The 24,653-nt window shown below is 34.8% G+C and overlaps 1 protein-coding gene across 1 annotated transcript; it reads right to left on the reverse strand.

The window, feature by feature from the left end:
- Positions 1 to 2,728: 2,728 nt before the first annotated feature.
- LOC129951393 (alpha-aminoadipic semialdehyde synthase, mitochondrial) lies at positions 2,729 to 20,971 on the reverse strand. Its single transcript, XM_056063516.1, has 8 exons — positions 20,709 to 20,971; positions 20,479 to 20,625; positions 5,606 to 5,782; positions 5,144 to 5,522; positions 4,438 to 5,083; positions 3,296 to 4,380; positions 3,055 to 3,231; positions 2,729 to 2,988 (listed from the first exon to the last, which is right to left on the reverse strand). The coding sequence occupies exons 1-8, from the start codon at positions 20,799 to 20,801 to the stop codon at positions 2,870 to 2,872; spliced, it is 2,823 nt and encodes a 940-aa protein (XP_055919491.1). The 5' UTR covers positions 20,802 to 20,971; the 3' UTR covers positions 2,729 to 2,869.
- Positions 20,972 to 24,653: the final 3,682 nt, after the last annotated feature.

The raw sequence follows: 24,653 nt of genomic DNA on the forward strand, positions 1-24,653 counted from the left end.
AAATTGTCAACCATCAAATTTGCTAAAATGTTTGTTCCGATCAGTTTTTCTTAAGCTCAACTATTTTGGAGATAGAGGGCAGAGAGTACGCAGTTATTTTTGGAAATTTAATTAAACGTGAAAAAAATATTGCCCAAAATCGACTTTTTCCTTTAAATCTAATTTAAGCCGAGTCTTTTTTAAAATAATGGTAAAGACATGGTTTTGAATCCCAGTAATGGAGCTGAGTGCTTAAATATGAATTTCTGGAGCCAGATGAATTTTGAAATTGATATGTTGTGACGAGAAGAATTACCCACGCAGTGCTTGCTGAAAAAGGGTTGTTATAGACATTAGGCATTCAGGAATTTATTTTGGAGCGCACCGCTCGTTACTTGGTTTCTAAGTTAAAGCCCAACAATTCTTGTTTTTGTAAAAAGAGGCGGTTTAAATGCTGATGGAATGCTGTACTTTTTGATGAAAGACTAGGCAACTATTTAGAAGCTTAAATATTTTAAAGACAAAAATCTCTATTTTGTGAAATTTTATTTTGTCACAAACAATTTAATTTAAAAAAAAGTCTTAAACTTCCTTCTCTTTTTGCTCCAATTCAGCCATTTAGCGTTCCATAGTTTACGACTTAGACACGAGATTTTATGACACCTTTTCCAAAATGTTTTAAATACCAGAAAACCACCATTTGGACGTTAATTTATTCACGAATTTTTAAACAAGATGACTAAAGAAAAGCATGTGTCAAAGCCTCATCTAACGTAGTACAGCCCTAAATGAAGAGTTTTATTTCAGTCAAACAACAGTTAGTTAGTTTTGACAGTTTTAATTTGCCAATCTGTTTTCTATGGTTTTGAATTTGCTTTTATAACTTAACTTAAAAACCGAGTATAAACTAACTTATGACTAGTTAATTGTGATACTTGCCACTATGTCGTCTATCTTTTTAATCCTATTTAACTTAATGTCAACTTAGCAAATCCAGTGAAAGTTTATTTAATTGACCGCTAATCATTTGTTGAAAACTTTAAGTTTTATGTGTTTCTAGCATTCCATTGGGAAAGGAAGGTAAATATTTATTTTTAATTTAAAATTCTTTACATTATCACTGCTCATCTGGCAACACTACGTTGCATGGCCAATGTGAACTATAAGAATGTACGAACTAACGAGATTTATGATGTGAAACAGCATTTGCTACTAAAGTGCGGAACCAGAAGTACCATATATATTGCCCTGCTGCACTTTCTTAGCAATTTATCTAACGCGCCGCATGAACTTTCAAACCCCCACCAACCCTGTACTGTCCTAATGAATTCTGGGGTTCCATTCAAAGTGTATACACTCGTATAAATGGACGACTACGACGAACACTTTAACACACAAAAGTGGCCAAATAGTAAAAATCCAAAGAAACGAAAAAACAAAGAAAAGGACCAAAGCCCCCATTTCGACCTGCCACGGAATTAAAGGGCAATACGATGCGATGATACTTGAGTTGGAGTCTGGAACGTTTTGTTGGGCCAAAGGACTAAGAAAAATATGGGACTACTTCATACATTTCAAGAATCTAATTTACCATGTGACTGTGGATTGCTATGGTCATGCGGTGGAGGAGGAGAATGAGCTTAGGTGGTGGTGATGACGACGACGACGTGGAGCACGAGAGGCAATGTTGAAGATTCGTGTGAATTTGGAGATTCCTACTTTTTTTTGTGGGTGTTTTGTTTCTGCGAAAAATCTACATTTTTCTCTTCGACTTTCTGTTGTCGTCGTCCTCGTTCGTTTGCACTGCGTTTTCTAAATTCAAGCACATGGTTAGCTCCCTAGCGCTCTGTAGCTAGGACCTGGTAGTTGTTGGCATGGCACACGAGACTTAGTCGGTTTTTTTATTTGCTCAAATAAATCTGTTAGTCGGCCGTCCTGTCTGCTACACCAGCACTGTACCGACACAGCACCTCCTGTACCGACCGACGACGACCGCTTGATGGTGAGTTGCAAGCAATGGAGCTTTGCATCTAGGCATGCCCCATGTCCTGCCCGAACTGTGGATATCTACTGTATATATGTTCAGTGACCGCTTTTAATTGGAGGATTAGAAGGCTTAGCTGCGGGTAGGCGGTAGGGATTTCCAAAAACAAGCTTCTAGTGGTCTTGTATGAATATTTGACTATGAGTTGGTTTTTGGAAAAAGCTACACGAGCGTAGGACGTTGAATTAGCCAAGTTGCGGCAAAGTTAAATATGGTCTGGAGTGTGTGATGTTAGCTTAACCGGAAACGAGTCAAAATGACAAGAATTTTTTTTTTTGAAATGGGTGAATATTTTTTCTTTTGAAGTTATTTGATTTAATTAAAGGTAATTAAGTGTTTATGGCGAGTAAGTACGTTGAAAAATATTTTTAAAAAAGGCTCAAACTTCAAAATTAATCACTCTTATTTGACTTTTATTTAAAGGACTTTCCTGCCCTTAAACAGTTTAAACGTAATAACCTAACTCCTAAGAATGTCGATCCCTTGAACCTAAGTTCAGTCGTACTGTTACGTACAGATATTCGTTCTTGAGCTGTACAACGCGAATGTGGAATAAGTTATCACACTCGGTCTCCGCACTGCGTTCCTGAGGTTTTTAAAGACCATTTTATATATCAAAAGTTCAAGTTGAAATTGGTCTTAAATATCAAAGAAACGCTTAAAGCTTTATGGAACGAACTTCTTTAAAAAAAAAACATCATCAAGTACAAAATTTCGTTCTCATTTCTTGAAAACTCCAACATTACAAATAAGTTAAATACGAAAGCTTAAACAATAAACAAAACTAACATTAAATTCATAAAAATCAAAATTATTGCTTTAAATCTTAAAAGTTGTTATTTTTGGTTAATTCAGCCATCTTGAAGTTTCAGTAGCTGTCAGTCCAACTTGCCTCAGTCGTGATAACATTGGTCTATAGATGTCAGGGGTGAATGGCAAGATGACACCTCTTTCTTGAATTTCACCTAAAAGAAAAATGGACAAGAGTTTTAAAAACTTCACTTTAAATTTTGAAAAATAGGAGTTTTTACCATCTAAAATCATTTTAGCAGCAATAGCTGCAGGCGTTCCAACAGTCATTGCCATCGCTGAATGTCCATTTGGTTGTCCATAAGCCACAAAGTTAATACCACGTTCTTCGCGACGTCCATCATTCCAACGGACACCAATTTCGTGTCGAAGAATCACCAAATCACGTTCGGAAGTTTCTAGATTTTAAGAAAAACCAAATTGTATTCTTCCCTTCTTTCGAAAATGACCTTAATTACTTACCAAATTGCAACTTCTTTGAAAGATAATGACTCAAAGTGTCCAAAGGTGTATTTAACTTAACTACCGGAGTATCATCTAACAGTCCCAAGCTCTCAATTCCATCAGCATTTCCCACACGATCAACTAGTTTTTGTTTAAGATTTTCGTAGAAAATACTCGAGTCTGCCAATCCTAGGAGATTTATGACCAATTGCCTCCAAGTCACTTCGGGTCCTCCAGGGTGTAACATTGGATGTGGTTCGGGATCAATAAGTCCCAGAAGTTGCATTGGTTGAATGCATTCTGAGAAGCCCTTGTAACGAATTGTTCCCCTAACCAAAGTGTGAATATCTCTACCAAGACCATAGAGCTCGGAGTATTTAGTGGAATCTCTGTTGGGGAAGCCTTCGAGGGCAAATCCTGGCAGGAATTCGAGACTTTTTGGGTTTGACATTAGATCGCCACCTCCAGAGATCTCTACGATTTGTCCCTTGTTCAGGTATTTTGCAGCGGAAAGTGTGTTCAAAAGGACACCTCGTGGGGACCATGAAAATTTATACCTCAGAGCATTGTCTGAGTGTTCAGGAGCTGGCAATCCACCACAGAAACTGACGAAGGATTCAATAACTCCACCATGTTCTTGCACATCGTGAATGCACTCGAGAGCTAGTAAGTGATCAATACCTGGGTCAAGACCAACTTCATTCATGATTGTCACTCCGTTCTTCTTGGCTTCTTCGTGGAGTTCCTTGATTTCATCGTTCAAATAACTGGCAGTTACCATGTGAGTTTTTTCCTCCACACAATAGCGAGCAATAATTCCATGAAGGCTGTACGGAAGGAGGGATATGACAACATCAGCCTTTCCACATAGTTCTTGGAGGTGCGCCGTACTCTCGGTGACATTGATGTATTGACTTTCCACCCCTGGATAGTTTTGAGCAAGTCGATCAGCTTCATCTTTAACCTGAGAAGCAACAGTGATCGATAGACCTTTTTCACGATGAAGCCATTCAACCAGTGGGGCCGAAACCATGCCAGCTCCTAGGACTAGAATCCGTTTGTGGTATTCCTGACTTCCTTCGACCTTATGACGGGATTTCATCCTAAAAGAAGGAAAATAAATTTACAAATGATTCACTCTAGCTTTTTAACAAACTTACGCATTACTATCCCTCAACTCTTGGATGTACTCATAGCCCTCTGTGAGCTTTCCATTGCTAGCAATTATAGCTGAGTGAATAGGTGTCGGGAAGTTCTCCTCTTCCAATGGTTTCTTAGCGTCACTTCTTATGATATCATGAACATATGGCTGGAGAAGTTCTCCGAAGAGATCTGTTGACTCACGAGGTAGCTGTGTTGGCATATTATCAATCGAGCACACCAGTACTCCAGGTCCCTTGAAACTCTTGGTGTCCTTATTCCTATCGGCATCGTACAAGCAAAATGGTGTGTCAATTGTTGTACATTCGTTCATAAACTCAATGGAACCGCCTGGATCAGCTGAGATATCACAAATTGCCAACATCCGATGAGGCAATGATGGTGAACCCTTGCTTGTTGGTAACCATGGAGTGTTCGCTGGTCGAAGCAGAGTTTTGGCGTCGGGAATGGAAATGAGCTTTGGACTTCCCACAGCCCAGTAAATTCCATTTATGATAACAGAGGCATAAGGAGCTATGGTTTTGTTGAAAGTCGATATGTACCGTTCAGGAAACTCGTCGTATTCCTGATGATCAAAGCCTCCTCCTTCGCGGCGTTCCAAATGATCTGAACGACTTACTTCACATCCATAAAGCTTATTTTGACCTGAAATTTAGAATATATCAATAAAAAAGTTAAAGCTCTTAAGACTAAGACCAAACTTACTTCCATGTTCGGCAACCTTCCTCAGAGTCTCTGGTGGAACATATTCAATTGGCAGCTCTTGAAAAACTTCCTGAGCACCTTGCGAAACATTACCCGACCCCGTGAATACAAACGTCAATGGTCCAATCGACCGTGGCATCATTCCCAATGCAATCTCATAACCACAATCACGAATTGCCTGGCGTGCCATCGACGAATTCCTATAGTTGTGGGCTGGTCCAATATGCATAAAGGGTGTATGATGGCCCAGCGCCAATAATCTCAATCCGATTCCATGCAATATATTAACCATCCCAGCAATGCCGGCATATTTGCCAAACGCAACCTGACGAGATCCGTTTTCATTGACAATTCGCTCGTAATCGATAAGCCTTATTTTCTACAAAGGAATGCATTTAATAAAAAGGATTATCACTCAATTTCAAACCATTTCGTCCTGCTTCATCATTCAATATAACTCACCTTCTCCAAAACAGCATCCAAAAGGGGCATATTTGATTCCTGGGCTTTAATTGTGTGCGAAAAGAAGCAGTAGGTTTTTCCCGGAATCAGCGATTCGACAGGAACTTGCTTTACGCCAAAAATGACGGACGCTTCACTAATGTCCTCCTGGATAACAGCACCGGAGCTCAAGTATGCCTGATTCAAAAGAGATAAAAGACCCAATATACTATATTAAATGTGTGGGGATCTCTGTCAAGGATATGACAGTACATACACATGGTATAGGTACGGGTATGTACGCATATGGGATGCTGGATGGTGCATTAAATATTGCACATGTTGTGTGGCATTTATGAAGCTTACAGAGGGACATTGTCGTAAGCCGCATTGCATGGTCGTTTTAAAACGTTTTTTAATCTATAATCCTGTTTTTTTGGTTGTCCTTTGCTGCAATGCAGTCAATTCTACCAAAAACAGCCTACACACGAATCCGAACCCAAACCAAAAACCCCCACTCAAAACCCAAACTCAAACCCAGGCACGGACTTGGGATATTCATCTACAGATTAAGCTTTTAATTTTACTCTTTATGACGCGTCTGCTGCCGCATTTCGAAATCCCTGGCGTTTGTGATACAACAAACGCACGCATTGGCATAACAATTCTGATGTTAATTAATAATTCCTCCGTTGTTGATCGTAGGAGAATTTATTTGTTGGGAAGGTAGTTAAGGTAGGCGGCGCGGTGGCATAAGGCAGGGGTATTATCCATTGTTAAGTTTATAGGGACAATAAAAGTAGTGTTTCGGGAGATTAAAAAAGAAGAGAAGAGTGTGTGCTCAATAAGAAGCTTTAATAGTTTAAATACAAAATGTTTATTTAAAAATTGTGTTTTTGTTGTTGAGAAATTCAAAAACACTTAAGAGCTTAACAAAAGTTAATCGGAAACAGGTTTGTTAAACCAGAGACAAGACAAAATTTTAACTCGAACCTTAACGTCTGCTCCGCTATTCAGTGTTTTGTACATTTTAGATGCGCCATCTTAAATAGAAGAAGACATAGAAGGTGCTTTTAACAACGTCCTTACAGAATCCATAGAAGAATCGCTCGTTAAGTTCGGTGTAGAAGACTTCATTCGAGAATGGATTATTTCCATGCTCAGTGGTAGGAAGATTCCAGCCTCTCTAGGCAATACAATCGCAACAAAACACGTGAGTAGGGGAACACCCCAGAGTGGTGTTCTTTCGCCTCTTCTATGGCTTCTGGTCATGGATACAATTCTCATTAAATTAGAGAGATGTGGAGTGAAGGCGGTAGCCTACGCGGATGATTTGGTGCTATTGGTGTCAGGAAAGTACACCTCTGTGATTAGTGAAATCACGGATTCAGCTTTGAAGAAAGTTAGCAACTGGGCCAGGAGTTGTGGACTAGGAGTTAACCAAAGTAAAACTGAACTGTTGCTCTTTGCCACCAAAACTAAAGTACCACCCTTCTCGCTACCTCGTCTCAACGGTCAAATCCTATCATTGTCTTCCAGTGCAAAATAATCGGCAGCTATACTCGACCCTAAACTAAACTGGAAACTAAATATTGAAGTACGGGTTAAGAAGGCCTGTGTTGCCTTCTACGCCTGCAGCAAAACTTTCGGAAAAAAGTGGGGACTTCAGTCGAAGATGATTTTATGGACGTACACAGCCGTAGTACGTCCAATATTAACATATGGTTTGATTGTGTGGTGGCCTGCTCTTAGCAAAGCCTATGATATTGATAAGCTTAAGAAGGTTCAGAGAACAGCTTGCGTGGGCACCACAGGGGCCATGCGTACTTGCCCAACGGGCTCCTTAAACGTTATTTTGGATCTTCTACCAATCGACCTTTTTAATAAAATATAAATAATAAATAAATAAATTGATTCTCTCAGATATTATTTCGGTAGACACTGACTACTGCACTCCTACTTTGAACCTTAGTAAGGGTTTTAAGGTTATTTTCCCATCGAGAGAAGATTGGGAGGATGACATCGTGTCTATAGGTTTCGACACAACCATCTTTACTGACGGCTCAAAGATGGAGGGCGGAGTTGGTTCTGGGATCTTTTCTGAGTCCCTAAATGTAGCCAAATCCTTTAGGCTTCCTGACTTTGCTAGCGTTTTTCAGGCTGAACTGCTGGCAATAAGGAAGGCATGTAAGATACTTAAACAAAACCCAAACCAAAACCGAAATGTGGCTATCTTTACAGATAGTCAGGCAGCTGTCAAAGCCATTAACTCGGCCATATCCTCATCTAAATTGGTCCAGCAATGTCGCGATGAGCTTGTGAACCTGAATAGTAACCTCGGTGTCACCCTGATCTGGGTTCCGGGCCATAGTGGTATCGTAGGAAATGAACGGGCTGACGAGCTAGCCAGGCAAGGATCGGCCCTTCATAGCTCACTTGCGGAAATGGTTAACATTCCTCTTGGCGCTATGGAGGGTTAAATCTTTTCTTTCTACCAAACTGAATCAAACTGAAGGGGGCGCGATTTACTCTACTGCATTATATCTAGGAAGATATGACCCACCTATAATAAAACCCGTACAAACGATCTTCTATGCAGGCCAAGGCAAGACATAGCCAGGATTGTTGTTGTTTGTACCGGACATTGGCCTATAGGAGTTCATGCAGAGAAGTTGGGTATCTCTTACAACACCTTTTGCCGTAGCTGTAGTGACCAAAGAGAAAGTGAAATCATAATCCATTTCCTCTGCAAATGTCTTGCTTTGGCAAACACCAGAATGAAATGCTTTGGAAAAGCATTCTTTCACGAACTTGACACTACAAAATGGCTCTAACATAATCGCTATGAAGCTTCTCTATCAATCTATCCCTTTCAATCAAAGGTCAAACGAGTTTTTGGTATCAAAACGGCGCGGCGCACTACAGCGCTAATTGTATCTCAAGCACGGTTGCCTTGAGATCGCCATTTCTACCTATATTTTTGAAAAAAATCCATTTAACGGTTTTTTTATAAATCAAAAAAAAAATCAAAAAAAAATTGTCACTTTCAAAATTTTACGACTAAAATATGATTTCATCTCTAAAATAATTTTGAGCGACGAAGAATAATGTTTTTGACATCTGATAAAATTTTAAGAAAAATCGAATTGACAATTTTTTTTATAAAAATAAAAATCTAAAAAAAATTACTTAAAGTTGGTAAAAATTTACTTTCGGCTCAAATATCTTTTCAAAAATTAAAAATATTGGCTTTAAACTTATTTTATTTCACAGAAAATATTGTTTTCGATATTCAGTAATTTTTATTTAAAAATCCAACAGTCCGTTTTTTCATAAAAAATACAATCTACAAAAAATAGTGTGCAAATTTGGTAAAAATACATGTAGACAAACTTTTAAGGAAGACAAATCGACAGACGGGATGGGAAGTTATCAGTGTGGGTCGCATCATGTTGTATTCGTAAAATTTTCGAGGTGACAACTCAAAACAAGTATACCACATTCTTGATGTGCGGCTAAAAAAATAATCTTTATACTAATAAACAAATAGATAATTCCTTGAAAAATGATTACACGAACATTGTTTGAGTGCAATGTGATGGTAACTCGAAATAACATTGTTTATAAAAATATCAATAAAAAAGAATTGACAAGAAACATTATCCTTATAGGCTACAAAACGATATTTATACAAGTTAAAAAAGTTTTAAACAGCTGTCTTTCTTTTTCTTATTTATTGAATTCGTTAAACAAGCTAACGTTACAACTTAAGACTAGTATTACATTTATTCTGAGATTAGTAGCTTTACAATGCTTTAAGCAGTTTGCAAAAAAAAAAGAAAAGCTAAACTGAAGTGTTGAAAAAATGTAATTTAAATGTTTTACTTTTAAAATCATCGCTTACAGAATATACCAAAAAGTGGCTCCCTGAAATTACGCCATAGGAAATTACGCCAAAAACTGTTTTGGAAAAAAAGCCCAAACAATTTTGGCGTAAAAAAATAGAAAAAAGCGCCCAAAAACAAAAAGGAAAATACGCCAAAAAGTGTGGAAATTACGTCAAACTTTTGGAAAAAGAGCCAAAATACTAAAATGGAAAAAGCGCCAATATAAGAATAAGAACTTTTTGGTGTAATTTCCAAATTAGTATTGGAAATTAAGCCTTTAAAGAATGAACAGAAAGCCCAAAAAGTCTATAAAAGAATCTGAACGTACGACGTAACATGGCGGCGCGGTGCAACCCGCGTGGCTCGGCGCCACGCGCGTCGCGCCGCAACGGCGAACGCGACGCGTACGCGCTGCCTCCCCCGACGTTGATTATATCATAGGTAGTTGTGCATTTGTTTTGTAGAACACATTTTCTTATAACTTTGTTTATTTCAATTTGTCAATTTTTGTATAGGTATTAAATGTAAACCTGAAGGACATCTGCCACATTTTCCCGACAACACGGACATTGGTCAATGAAGTTCTTTGCTTTTACACACAATCCATCACTTTTTACTTTCATTTTAGCACCACAATTGTTAATATAACAAATGTAAAGAACATCTTTTTTATATAAATTTTTTTTTTTGTGTATTTGTTTATGTTCTGTTACGTACAAAAGTTTGCTATTTTTTTGTTTACCACTTATAATTTCATAATCAAAACTTTCCATTTTGTCCATTGCTTTATCAAAATGCTCTTCTACTAACGGTATGGAAACAACAAACTATCAATCACTACTGATCACGTTAAAAAATTTAACAAAATATGCTCTTCAAAATTCGTGAAAAACATGTAAAATACTGTTATTTGCCGTTATATAATTTTGTATACCATATGAATACATTCGACAAACATGTACTTTTTTGTTTTTGATTTGGAAGAATAAACGGTTAATTTTCTGGCTTTTTATCCTTATTTGATTAGGAAAAAAAGCCAAAAAGTTTGTTTTGTGGCGTTTTTTGCTTTAAGATTTGGAAAAAGACTAAAAAGTTTATTTTTGGTCGTTTTTTCCTTTTTTGTTTGGAAAAAAAGTCCAAAAGCAAATTTTTGGCGTTTTTTCCAAACAAAAATTGTTTGGCCTTTTTTCATTATTCTAAAAGGAAAAAACGCCAAGAAATTTTCGGAAAAAATAGCCAAAAAATCCGGAATTAACACCAAACTCTTTGGGTTCTTTTTTCTAGGAAAAAAAGCCAAAAAATTATATGGAGAATTTTTGGCGTTTTTTCCATTTTATTTTTTTTGGCGTAATTTCCTATGGCGTAATTTCAGGGAGCCCAAAAAGTAAACTTGTTGTAGACTGAAAGCAATTGGTTGAGGGGACTGTTTTTACCATGGTTCGATCTGCTTGATGTAGGACGTAACTTATCTTCGAATACTTGAACGGCTATAAATAAAGTTTAATTTTTCCAAAATTGATGGTGATATTACTGACCCATTGATTATTTTTATAATAAAGCATAGCTGAATATTCTCTCTGTGTTTAAAAAGCGATGGAAGATTTATGAGCGTAAGCCTATGATTGTAGGGTGGAAGTTCGAGCCTATTGGACCATGGGAAGAAACGGAGGCAGAAGCACATGAATCTTCTTTGTACTCCTTCTATTCCGAGTGTCTTATTTGCTTTTTTAATAATATAGTCATAGTGATTTGTAAACCTTAATATTTAGTCAAGAATAATACCTAGGTCAGATAAAGTAGAGTTAAGTCAAATAATAAGAGTCTAATTGATAATTGAAAGTCAAAACAATTTGTTTGAGTGTAAGACACATTGATTTACTCTTGTCTATGTTTAGTAAAAGCTTATTTATATAACACCATTCACGAAAACTATTTAGATCATCTTGTAGGAGTAAACAGCCGTCAAGTGAGTCGATACGTTTGAACATTTTAACGTCATCAGCGTAAATTAAAACAGATGAGTGTTTTATAATAGAAGGTAAGTCGTTAACGTACAAAATAAACAGCAAAGGTCCTAAGTGGCTACCTTGGGGTACACCAGAGTTGGTATAAAAATATGATGACTGCTCATTTCTAAAAATTACTAGACACAATTTATCAAAGGCCTTACTGAAGTTTGTGAAGACACAGTCAACTTGTTTCCGTTTTTCAAACGAATCTAAACAAAACGAACTGAAATGAAATGAAAGAGGTTAGTAACTGTTGACTTATTTTGAACAAAACCATGTTGACTGTCACAAATTATGGACTTACAATTAAACGATATTACTTTGCAAATAATGGACTTAAATAACTTAGGGATGACCGACAGTTTTGCAACGGACGATAATTTTGTATTTCATTTTTACTACCCTTTTTATGTATCGGTGTTATGAACGAAGTTTTCCAAATTTCAGGAAAAATTGAAGATTTAAGCGATTCATTAAAAAGAATATGAAGAGGATAGGATAAATAGGATGCACATTTTTTCAAAATATAAGAAGGTACACCATCTGGGCCAGGGCTATAACAAACGTCAAGTTTTGAAGCTTTGCGAACGATTTTATCTTCAGAGATCCAAAGATTAATTGAATTCAAATGAGGGAAATTTTGTGAGAGGGCCAATAACTCAGGCGTTTAACAGGAGTTCGCTACATCGAAAGCATCTTTGAAAAAATTTGCAAACATATTTGAAATTTTTTCAGAGTCATGGCTAAGTTCGCTGTTGAAAAACATGCAGTTTGGATATCCGTCAGGTTTTTGATATCCGTCAGCGATCTCAAGGCAACCTAGCTTGAGATCCAATTAGCACTGCCGTTTTGATACCAAAAACTCGTTTGACCTTTGATTGAAAGGGATAGATTTATAGAAAAGCTCCACCTTCAGTTTGATTCAGTTTGGTAGAAAGAAAAGATTTAACCCTCCATAGCGCCAAGAGGAATGTTAACCATTTCCGCAAGTGAGCTATGAAGGGCCGATCCTTGCCTGGCTAGCTCGTCAGCCCGTTCATTTCCCACGATACCACTATGGCCCGGAACCCAGATCAGGATGACACCGAGGTTAATATTCAGGCTCGCAAGCTCATCGCGACATTGCTGGACCAATTAAGACGAGGATATGGCCGAGTTAATGGCTTTGACAGCTGCCTGACTGTCTGTAAAGATAGCCACATTTCGGTTTTGGTTTGGGTTTTGTTTAAGTATCTTACATGCCTCCCTTATTGCCAGCAGTTCAGCCTGAAAAACGGTAGCAAAGTCAGGACGCCTAAGGGATTTGGCTACATTTAGGGACTCAGAAAAGATCCCAGAACCAACTCCGCCCTCCATCTTTGAGCCGTCAGTAAAGATGGTTGTGTCGAAACCTATAGACACAATGTCATCCTCCCAATCTTCTCTCGATGGGAAAATAACCTTAAAACCCTTACTAAGGTTCAAAGTAGGAGTGCAGTAGTCAGTGTCTACCGAAATAATATCTGAGGGAATCAATTTATTTATTTATTATTTATATTTTATTAAAAAGGTCGATTGGTAGAAGATCTAAAATAACGTTTAAGGCGTCCATTGGGCAAGTACGCATGGCCCCTGTGGTGCCCACGCAAGCTGTTCTCTGAACCTTCTTTAGCTTATTAATATTATAGGCTTTGCTAAGAGCAGGCCACCACACAATCGAACCATATGGTTAGATTGGGCGTACTACGGCTGTGTACGTCCATAAAATCATCTTCGACTGAAGTCCCCACTTTTTTCCGAAAGTTTTGCTGCAGGCGTAGAAGGCAACACAGGCCTTCTTAACCCGTACTTCAATATTTAGTTTCCAGTTTAGTTTAGGGTCGAGTATAGCTGCCGATTATTTTGCACTGGAAGACAATGATAGGATTTGACCGTTGAGACGAGGTAGCGAGAAGGGTGGTACTTAAGTTTTGGTGGTAAAGAGCAACAGTTCAGTTTTACTTTGGTTAACTCCTAGTCCACAACTCGTGGCCCAGTTGCTAACTTTCTTCAAAGCTGACTCCGTAATTTCACTAATCACAGAGGTGTACTTTCCTGTAACCAATAGCACCAAGTCATCCGCATAGGCTACCGCCTTCACTCCACATCTCTCTAATTTAACGAGAATTATATCCATGACCAGAAGCCATAGAAGAGGCGAAAGGACACCACCCTGGGGTGTTCCCCTACTCACGTGTTTTGTTGCGATTGTATTGCCTAGAGAGGCTGGAATCTTCCTACCACTGAGCATGGAAATAATCCATTCTCGAATTAAGCCTTCTACACCGAACTTAACGAGCGATTCTTCTATGGATTCTGTAAGGACGTTGTTAAAAGCACCTTCTATGTCTAGGAAGGTGGCAAGAGTAAATTCTTTACAATGGATTGTTTGTTCTACAGTACGCACTACGGCATGGAGGGCAGTCTCCGTAGATTTGCCCTTAAGATAAGCATACTGAGAGCTTTCGAGAGGTCGTCCAACTAGGATTTCTCTAATATGGTAATCAAGAATGCGCTCCAAGGTTTTAAGCACAAAAGATGTTAAGCTTATTGGTCTAAAAATCCTACCCACTTTTGGGATAAACACTACTTTGACCTGTCTCCACGACATGGGCACATGTTTGAGAAGGAGACATCCTTTAAAAATTTGTTCCAGCCATGGAGCTGCCACATCATGCAACTTTTGAAGCATAACTGGCAGTATGCCATCCATGCCTCGGGATTTATATGGATAAAAAGTATTGATGGCCCACAAAATATTTTCTCTGGTTATAACGGAATTGACTTGCTCCACATGAGCTACGTTTAGCTCTGTGGTTTCAAGCGATTCGGGGTAATCACTCTCGCAACCCGGAAAGTGCGTCTTCATCAGTAGCTCAAGAGATTCGGCTGGAGAGGCTGTCCAGGTTCCAACAGGCTTTTTTAGAAATGAAGGATTACAATGTTCCTTCGATAAAACTTTGCTGAGCCTTGCGGAGTCCTTTATGTCTTCGATTGATTGACAGTATTCTCTCCAGCCTTGTCTTTTGGCTGATGAAAGGGCTTGCTTGTAAATTTTAAGAGAGACTTTATACGGTTGGTAAAACTTATGTTTGTGGCAGATATTGAAAATTGCCCTCGTCATTTTCCTAAGACTGAACAGTTTTCGCAATGGTGTGGTCTCATAAAAAATTAATGTCACTGTTCTCAAACAAATGTTTCCAGTTAATATTACATAACAGGTTGAAAAGTTCATTAAGTCTGCATTTTTTAAAGTTAAATTTAAGATTTTCCTTCGAGCAATTAGGAACATTACATACATTTATATTATGTTTAATTTGTTTGTTTGCTTTAAATTTTCTTTGTCTGGTTACTTGCAACTACAGTTGACACTACTTTACCATTTTTTAAACAAAAATGTTTGCGGTTCTGAAAATAAGCCCAGATAAAAACCAAGATCCCAATTTGTTCTTATTTAACGTTTTACAAACTAGCCCCAACTTTGCTACGAAACGTAAGATAGCTTACTTTCGATAATAAAACGCAGTTATGTTGGCGTTGTAAAAGTGATATCAAATTTTTCAAACGCCGTGATTAAAGGCAAATCGATTTCAAATTTATTAGGAACGTACATATATTTTTTTTAGTTTATATCATATATTTTCAGCAAAAGAAAAAACAATAATTGAATATTTTAGTACGAATATATTCATATCAATTAGATAATAACTGATTAAATATTCAAGGACGCTGCTAACGTTTGGATTTTATCAATTCGTTTAAATAAACTAACTTTAAATATCAAAACAAACTTGTTGAAAATTTAAAAACCCTAAAAATATCGCATTATAAAATCTACGAAACATAATTAGCTGCATATCTAATCATTGATGTAAGCAATACGCTCAAAGACATAAGTATCTATAAACATTGTTCAAACCCTCTGAAAATATAACTTTCCTAAGAACGCCTGCTTTTAGAAACTCAGGTATCTGATCTATTTTACAGTCAATATCTCACAAATACGGGAAAGGAATTCAAGATATGAACAAATCGCTTATATAAACGGAAAATTTTAACGCCGCCGCGCCGGATGACCTCTTGAACATAGCCAAAAAAAATTGCTGATAAGCGTTTAGCGATATATTAGTACATAATTAAACATTGAATAAGTAGCAGCGATGATAAGAACAGGAAAACACAAACAATGCAAACGTCTGCTTATTTAAATAAATGTTTACAAACGCTTTGCAAACAGAACTAAAATACGAGACACGATAAAGATAATAATTTAATTGTTGCTGAAAACAAATGCACAAACTCAAAATTAAATTAGATTAATGTTTATTTATTTACTTTTTATTGCAAATTTGTTTTGCATTCTTGACTTAATTAGTATTTTTATCACAAAAAAGAAGTGTTTCTTATCGCAGTCAGTTGGTTTTTAATTTAGTTACTTTCATAAATTTTGGTTTTCTAGGTGAAAAACATTTGTAGGAGTTGAAACATATTTCAGTGACCTATTTAAATGCAAATTAGACTGAAATAAACATAAATTATAGTTAAACCTAACAAAGTCACAAGTTAGAAGAAAATACATGGACGAAAAATGTATAAACAATTAAATATATAAAATTGTTTTAGTTAATATGCTAAAATTAATACCATTAAATGTATTTTAAACTTTTAGTTATTTCTGACATTTCAAGTAAAAAATAAAACAAACGAACTAACCCCCAGATTTAGGTGTGTTTGCTTTATTTTAATTTGTTTACAAACTGTCACTTCAGAGGCGTGTTCAGATGCACCGGATTTGATAAAAAGGAGTATTCTCAATAAGCGATTTCATTTCTTAATATTCTTCCATAGAATTATTTAAAATTGTGAATAAATATTTTCAATCATACACAATTTTCTCACTAATTCAAACTCAAAAGTTTCAAAACCTGCAACCTTATAAGATTCTACTATAGTTACATATGTTCTTAAAGATATTGAAAAGAAAAAACTGCTTAAATTAACAGTATGTATGGTCGACTAGTGTTCTTGGAATTAAAATTGCGTTTTTCCGATGCAACTGCAAACACTTTTTCGAAATAAAGAATTTTTTTAAATTCCTCATGGTTTTCCAAATAAGTTCAAATGTGTGCAGTATTTTATAAAATTTTCGAAAATCTTCATTGTTTTCAACTGTTTTACACAAATCTGAAAGAGACGCTTAAAACTTTTGTTAAAAGAAAAAGTCAAAACTTTTTGAAAGTAATGTTTGTTTTTCCAAAAAATCCGACGTCTACTCAAGTTTTTGAAATTCATAAAGAAAATGTATTAAATTAAATGATGAAACAATTACAATCAAAGTTCTCTTTCGAAATCGCCACTTAAAATTATCTGCAAAAGGTATTTTTCAAAACCGAATGAAAGCATTTAAATCTTGGTTTCTCAAAACTTCATGTTAAGTGAAGGTAAGATACTAATATTATATAAACTGCATCCAGACCAAACTAAATTTTGTGTTTGCTAAATGATGATTTAATTTGTTGTTAAGAATTATATTCTGTTTTACCTTAACCTTAAGAACACCTTTTTTTTGTGATCTTTGAAGTTTTTAAAGAGACTTATTTAAAAAAAAACCAGGCGAGTATTAACACAAAATTTTCATTATGCCAAGACTTGCGATAAAGGTGTTGATTTTAATAACTATTAATTTGAACCTTAACATAACTTTTACGTCATAAAATTCAATTCAGTTTTTCGAAAATCATTATAGCTGTGTTCACTGACGCTGTGCTGGACTGTTCTAGACAGAAAAGTATAGCTTTTTGCTGTTCATTGAGTTTTTTTCTGTGCTGAACTGTTCTACTTTCCTGTTCATTGACAAACCTAGAACAGTTTAGAACAAGATTTTCTGTTCTTGCTTTTGAGTCAGATCAGGTTAGAACAGACTCGTGAGAAATGTCAAAACCGAAGTTGTCATGTTTCTTGTTTACGTTTTGATTTGGCTGTGCTTTGTGTTTTTTTCTCGTGATTTAAAAAAATGAAAATAGAATTATTTTGCCTATTTGTTTAATTTGTTTAATTAAATAATTATAAAATAAATTGAAAAAGAATGTTTTTTTAAAACACAAAAAAAGAAAAAAATAAGCTAGAAACAAAAAATTCACACAATTTGCAGTTTGTTTTGTTTTTTTTTTTGACAACTGACGTTTAACTGACTGTTCTAACTTGATCTGACGTTTCTCACGAAACTGTGCTGTCTTGTGCTGTTCTGATCTAAAAAACTCTGTGAACACAACTTATTACTCAAATATTATTTGACATCTTAAAAAAAATATGTTAGAAAAATCATTATTTATGAAATAAACTAAAAGTTCGACTACTTTCGAAATATGAAAATTATATGAACTTAAGTTTTTTTTGTATTGAAACTCAATAGCAGAACCTTAAACAAATTAGTTAAGTATTGGAGCTATTTTGGTATGGCCCCAAGATAAAAGGATGATTTTGTTTATTTTAAACTCTTTTAGTTTTATCAAATATTAATTAAATTAAGTTCACCAAAAAACTACTTAAGCTTTTAATAGTTTGTCAAATCCATATTATGACTTCTTTGTTTCTGACATTTTAAATTTATAGATCTGTTTACCAAGATTTAGGTTTTTAGATTTTGAATGTTTATTACAAATCTGAATTTCGAATTTAATTATCTGCTCAAATTTCAAAAATACCCGTTTTCAACTTTTTTTTTCAATATTTTTAGAAAATTTAATGGGATAGCTTTATTTAGACGTTATTTTCGTTACAAGCGAAAATGCATTCAAACTATTTTTCCTTTTTTTGTTAAGAACCCATTCCTTAAGTTATAAGACAAATTCAATCTAAAAACTCATGAATAGTTTTTAAAAATTATATGAAAATTTAATATTGAAAATAGGGATTATATGTTTGGAACACCATTGTGAACTTTATTTAAAAAAAAATTCTTCATGAAATTAGATAGCCTCAAAAACCTTATACATGTTTTTTTATTTAAAAAAAAAGATTATCTCAAAAACGTGACGTGGTAGAGTGATTTTGAAGTCAGAAACGTTTAAACGTACCATTGAATTGTCAGGAAAAAAAACTTTGTAGTGTTCACCCCCAGTTCCACAGTGGAGGTGTAAACTTCAGTTCAGCTGAACTCTAAACTGAGTTCAAGTTTTTAGTTTAACTAGTCCGGTTTCACAGTAAAATCTGAACTTCAGTTCAGTTAAACTTCGTTCAATAAGATTTTATGATAAGTAATGTGATGCGTAATGTGACGTAACGTGTCCATATTGAAACTTTTTAGAAGTTTTTCAACTGTCTTTCCTTGTCTTCTCTTTCTCCCTCTGGGGTAAAGAACAAAAGAAAACAACAAATATTTCGTTTTCTTGACGAACTCGAGAGGTTTATTTTATTTTGTGTAGTTTTTAAAATGGAAATAAATTTAAAACAAAATGATGTACCAAAAAAATAACGAGCAATTCTTCATCAGCAGATTTAGTAGATAGATTTATTAATGGGAGTTAATTTTGAAAATAAAGAATATTCTGCAATGATTCCATTGCAAATAAGTTCAATTCGAAGAGGAATTCCTATTCCTGGACAACGGATGCGTTGAAAACCAAATAAGACAACTTAAAAAAAAGAGCACAAACAACAAATTCAGCTTTTGATAAAAATTTAAATGTCATCGTGGGAAGTGTTTCCAAACGCTGAACTAAAGTTTAAACGGCAGAATACTTTAGGTTAACTTGAACTGCAAATTGAACCGAGTTCAAGGGTTAAACGAAACTGTGAAACCGAATAAATTCTTGAACTGAAGCTTAAACCGAAAGTGGAGTTTACACTTCCACTTTGAAACTGGGGGTCAGTGTTATGTTGTTATAATTTAATAAACTCAATGCTCAAATGTTCTCAGTGGAATTTCATTTTATTGATAATGTTTAAAAATGAAGTTCTTATTTCAAGAAACATTTTTTAAATGTGTTTTTAAGGATAAGTCGCAATTCATAGTAATTCATTTCTTGCATCTTTTATTAGCTACAATGAAGTTGAATTATAATGTACAAGTACAAATTAATTAAAATTAAAATTCAAAATGAAAATGAAAAGCACTATTGTTATCATTTTAGAAAACGAGCCGCAAATAATCGTATGAGCACGTGCACCAATGCCATAGTGTCGATGACTTCAACCTCAATTTTCAGTTTTATTTTTCCATAAAGCTCCGATTGCATTACTTGAAATTTTGTACTTTTCCCTATTTTTATAGAAAATTTCATTGATTATGATTTTCAATTAAACTTAATTATATAAATTCATATCACCTCCAAGGTCATGAAGAAAATACAGTAATGAAAATTAACCTTTACATTTTTTAGTGGAAATGGATTTTGAAATGAGAGCCTTTCGAAGATTTGCTTCTAAATTTTTACAATCGATGATATTTTGAAGTTCTTATAATTGTCCACTTTTCTTTGTAAGCTTAAATTTTCACATTGAAATAAGAGTTAAAGTTCCTCATAAACCTAATTCCCGACATGCATAAATAAACTCCAAGCAAAAGGTACTTTCCACATTGCCAAATTTTGAAGATGGGACAAATCCTTTAGGATATGCTTAGACGATAGTCTCCAATATGCATATTTATTTAAAACAATTGTGTCACGTGCAAATAAATCTTCCAAAAAGTCATATCTCGTCGTTATATATTCAAAACAGTGGAATTAAATAAAGATTTGCCTTGGTTGCCAACGATAAGATATGATAATCTATTTGAAATATTATTTCTGAGTACTTAATCTAAATTTTAGATAAAATTATAATTATTTAAGACAGAATTTTTTAAACACTCTAAAATATCCCATTTCTTCGAGCTTCCGATAAAATATCATTCATCACAAGAGTGTTTTCGAAAAGTCTCATAGATAAGTTAATAAGGAACTGGGGAAACCTATCATACAATTTTATAAATCCTCACCTGCATAGGATAAGCCCGCCTGTTCGATGGCTGAACAATCACTTTAACTCCTTGTTTCACCAACTTCTGGACATGGGATGGTCCAAATGGAGCTCGTCGTTCCCATACTGATTGATCCTCACGACGAATTGCAATCACCTTTCCTTGCTTCAACACACAAAAAAAATAAAAATTATTAAAATTAATAATAATTTTATTTATGCAAATTTAATATAAAAAAAATAATTTACATGTCGCCATCTATTGAAAGACAATCGCACCAAATCTTTAACAGAGGAAATCTTCGACCCATTTCCCGCCTGCTGTTGTAGAATTCGCATCATTTTGTTACCCGTTTTGAAAAATATTTCCACTTATCTATTTCTTCTTTTTAATTTTTCTTCTTCGAGTTCGGATTTTTAAAATTATAAACGCCACTGTTGAATAATTCTGATGACTTACTTAAAGGCTCTCGCGACGACGACGTCGACGATCCGAGATAAAATGACAGACCCGTGCCTCAAAAAGCAACATAAAGAGGATTTCGCTGGTTCGTTTTTTTTTTTTTTTTTTTTTGACTCTTGATAAGATTATGTATTTTTTGAAAATAATAATAATAGAATATCTTCTGACATGGAAAGATTGAAAGCCGGCAGAGGGAAGAAACTGATAACATACATAAAAATGTAACTCTCAAAAGTGATAAGAGTCTTTTCAAGATGTGATAAGGATGAATGTTTTAATACTAATACTGATATAATATGGAAAGGAGGTGAAATTTAATCCACCAGCATATTGACTCATGATACTCGGCAGAGATGATAAATCAAAAAGGTGTTTCTATGAGCTTCACTTTGAAGGACAAATTGAAGAATTCTATTTATAAGTTCGAGGAGATTCCGACGACTTAACGGAGAAAGATTGTTATCACACTTTTTATTTGCGAAGGTAAGGGACGAGTTTTGGGTTTATAAAAATGTTATTCTGAATATTAAAGCGGTGATGCCGCTAAGAAGTTATGGAAAAAAATTTTTGACAGAAGAAGTGGTTAAGAAAAACTCGACAGGTTTTTTTAGATCTAACTTATTACTTTGGGTTTTTGAATGTAGCAGAATTTGGCTCCTTGTTTATAATTTATCATTTTTTTGAATTTCTGACATTAAATTTTAAATACTGTTCTTCAAATAATAAATAAATGAAAAGTAGGCGAATACCACGCCCCTTAATTGTATTATCTCAGATTTTTCGATTTTTTTTCTTTAAGAATCAGAAGTATTTGATATAAAATTCATGAAAAGTGGATAGACATCACGCCCCACTAGAATAATCTTCCTGCTAAATTCATAGGTTTAATGACGTCGGGATGTGCTTCACAATTTTGATTTTTGCGATTTTTGAAGTGCTGTGTCTCGAAAACTGCTCGTAAAGTTTTCTACTTATAAAGTTATTCATTCGTGAATAAGATGCCAATGGCCAAAGGAAGTTTGAATATTAGCTTCTAATGATTCTGGAAATAAAGTTTTGAGGAAATTGATTTTGCAATACATTGATAACTAAGCACGCCATCTTATTGGAACCAAAAATCAGTCGCCATGGCTTCTTTCTTATTTCTAAAGAAATGAGGCCCGATTAAGCCATTAGTGTGTAAATGGACGGATTACTACTTTTTTAATTAATTTACAAAAGATGCAGGCATTTTCCAAACCTTACTTTACAGAAATGTAAACAAAGTTTGACATTCTCAACTGTCAAACCGATTGAAACTTTTCATTTAGCTTAAAAAAACACCCTATATCGATTAAGGAAATAGCTAGTACCCGTAGCATGATGGTTAGTGCGTTGGACTGTCATGCAAGGGGTCTTGGGTTCAATCCCTGCCTGTGCCACCTTAATTAAAAAAAAAAAATAATTTTCGCGGGTACTGCCTCTTGCGAGGAATTGACAAATCCTTCAAGAGTAATTCTTGTCATGAAAAAGTGCTTTCTCAAAACTAGCCGTTCGGATTCGGCCTTAAATTGTAGGTCCCTTCCATTCCTGACAGCAGTACTCGCACACAGGAATGGTTGAGAGTTGTAAGTCACTAGGCCCTAGTTCACAACGGACTGTTGCGCCACCCCATTTGATTTGATTTTTTGATATCGATATACTACAAGAGCAATTCCATGCGATATTCTTTGTTTTTTTATTTTGCCTTTGTTTGCATTGTTTTTGATAAGAACTTGTTGTTTTGAGCTGGATATAGCTTGATTTTATAGCCAAAAGGTATTAAAGCATTTATGACCTTAATAATATTATTGTATGTATTACACTTGACGTAAATATACAAAAGTAATTATAAGTTAGCTGGGGGGCTTGTTATCATTTTTTGATGGAATAATGTGATTTTTTTTTACTTGAGATGATTTTGAAAACAAAAACAATTGCAGTTTTTCGAAAACAAATCTTAGGAATGCATCAGTTTGGACAATAATTTATAGTTTATTTTTGTTGTTTTGGGAAATTGAAGAATATCAACAAACACAATACTCAGCTGGATCACAACAATATACGACATTGGAAATAGAAGTCACCCTCGATAAAAGAAAAGTTTTACACTCATATAGCAGATAAATTATTCTATCTTAAAGGGCAAGGTAGTGACCACCCAAGTTTTGGAACTAATACCTTTTTCTTACTTTTTACAGGGAACAAAATTATCCGGTTTCAGACCCCCTCTTACTTTAGTACCAATAAAGTAAGAACCTTTAAATTTGCAATATTTTATATACTGGGTAAGGAAATCTACTTTACAAAATTTCACAGACTTTAAAACATTCCAAAAACCTTAACTGATTGACAGTGATCATTTGATCAATATTATGAGTTATAAAACCTTGAACTTTTGTACGACGGTAAGAATGGTAGCTTTTAATTTAGAGGGAGTGGTAACCACCAACTTTTTTATAAAAGGCACAAATTAAAATTACAGCTTCTTAGTGTTTTAGAATTAGGAAAATTAGTAAAGTTAATAATAAAATCAAGGCACACAAATTGTGCATTCGGAAGGCGTAGTCCCCCAACACGTTTTAGGTATTTGTTTTCATTTACTAGGAACAAATTCTGATTCCTGTATAATAATGAAATAGTTAGTAGAGTGGAAAAATTGAATATCTGACATTACACAGCCAAGGGCGTGATAATTACCCACCACTTTCTCTTTTAAAATATATTTTTGCATAAGAAAGAGTGACTTATTTTTTATATTTTTATTTTAATTTATTTATTTCGATTTTTTGGACAGATTTCTATGAATCACACTAATTAAGCAATTTGGACTCGTGTCAAGCCAAAGAATGCCCAAGAAACCAAATTTGAGTGGCCATTATTTTTGTTGAGTTAATTTATTGACCAATCTGTGAAATTATTGTGATTAGTGGAAATAATTTTTGTATCAAATTTTTTGTTACGTATAAAAAACGAACATAATTTTAAATTCTGGCTACCGAAAAATTTCCCAAATCCCGAGAAATAACCGTCTGCGAATTCTTTCGTGTTATGAATTTGCATAATTTGAGATTTTCTAATATGGACTTGACAACTTCTAATTTAGTTTTTGAACGCACCCTTGCAATAGTCATCGAACTGTCACTATATTAATTTATTTAGTAAACTCAAAACCTTCATGATAGTTAAGTTAACGACCACCTTCTACAAATTCGGCGCCAGTGACCGCATCTTTAAGGCCTTACATTTTTAAATTGCATGAAGTTTTCTAAAGATAAATTCAGATTTCTTTTGAAAATTGATCATTCTTTTCGTGGAACACGATTGAAAGTGTTTTTTTCTCATTGCATTAAGTTACCTTCGTATACCTATTAAAAAATGCGGTAGAGCTGTCAAATTACTAGATAAACATTTTTTAGGAATTGGATTAGTATTGGTACAAAGAGGAGTAAGTCTGCCAAAAAATCCTGATCCTCAGATTTGATCTTAAATCAAAAAAAAAGGGTGGGAATCGACCCACACTGATAACTTCCCATCCCGTCTGTTGATTTGTCTTACTTAGGCGCCTGTTACAGCTATCATTGGTTTTCATCATTGAAAACAAACATTGGAATTTTTTTGGCAGGTCGTTTCTGTCATTGAAAAAAATTTCATGATTGAAATCCACCGAAAATTTTTTATTGACAGAAATCAATCATTGGAATTACGTGAAA

The sequence above is a fragment of the Eupeodes corollae genome, chromosome 3 (assembly GCF_945859685.1).
Source record: "Eupeodes corollae chromosome 3, idEupCoro1.1, whole genome shotgun sequence".
NCBI classification, from domain to species: domain Eukaryota; kingdom Metazoa; phylum Arthropoda; class Insecta; order Diptera; family Syrphidae; genus Eupeodes; species Eupeodes corollae.

Coding starts and splice junctions, on each gene's coding strand:
- LOC129951393 (XM_056063516.1), bottom strand. CDS start 20,801: ATGATGCGAATTCTACAACAGCAGGCGGGAAATGGGTCGAAGATTTCC. Junction 5,783..20,478: donor GGCGGGCTTATCCTATGCAG/GTGAGGATTTAT, acceptor CTTTTGAATCAG/GCATACTTGAGCTCCGGTGC. Junction 3,232..3,295: donor TTCAAAGAAGTTGCAATTTG/GTAAGTAATTAA, acceptor CTTAAAATCTAG/AAACTTCCGAACGTGATTTG.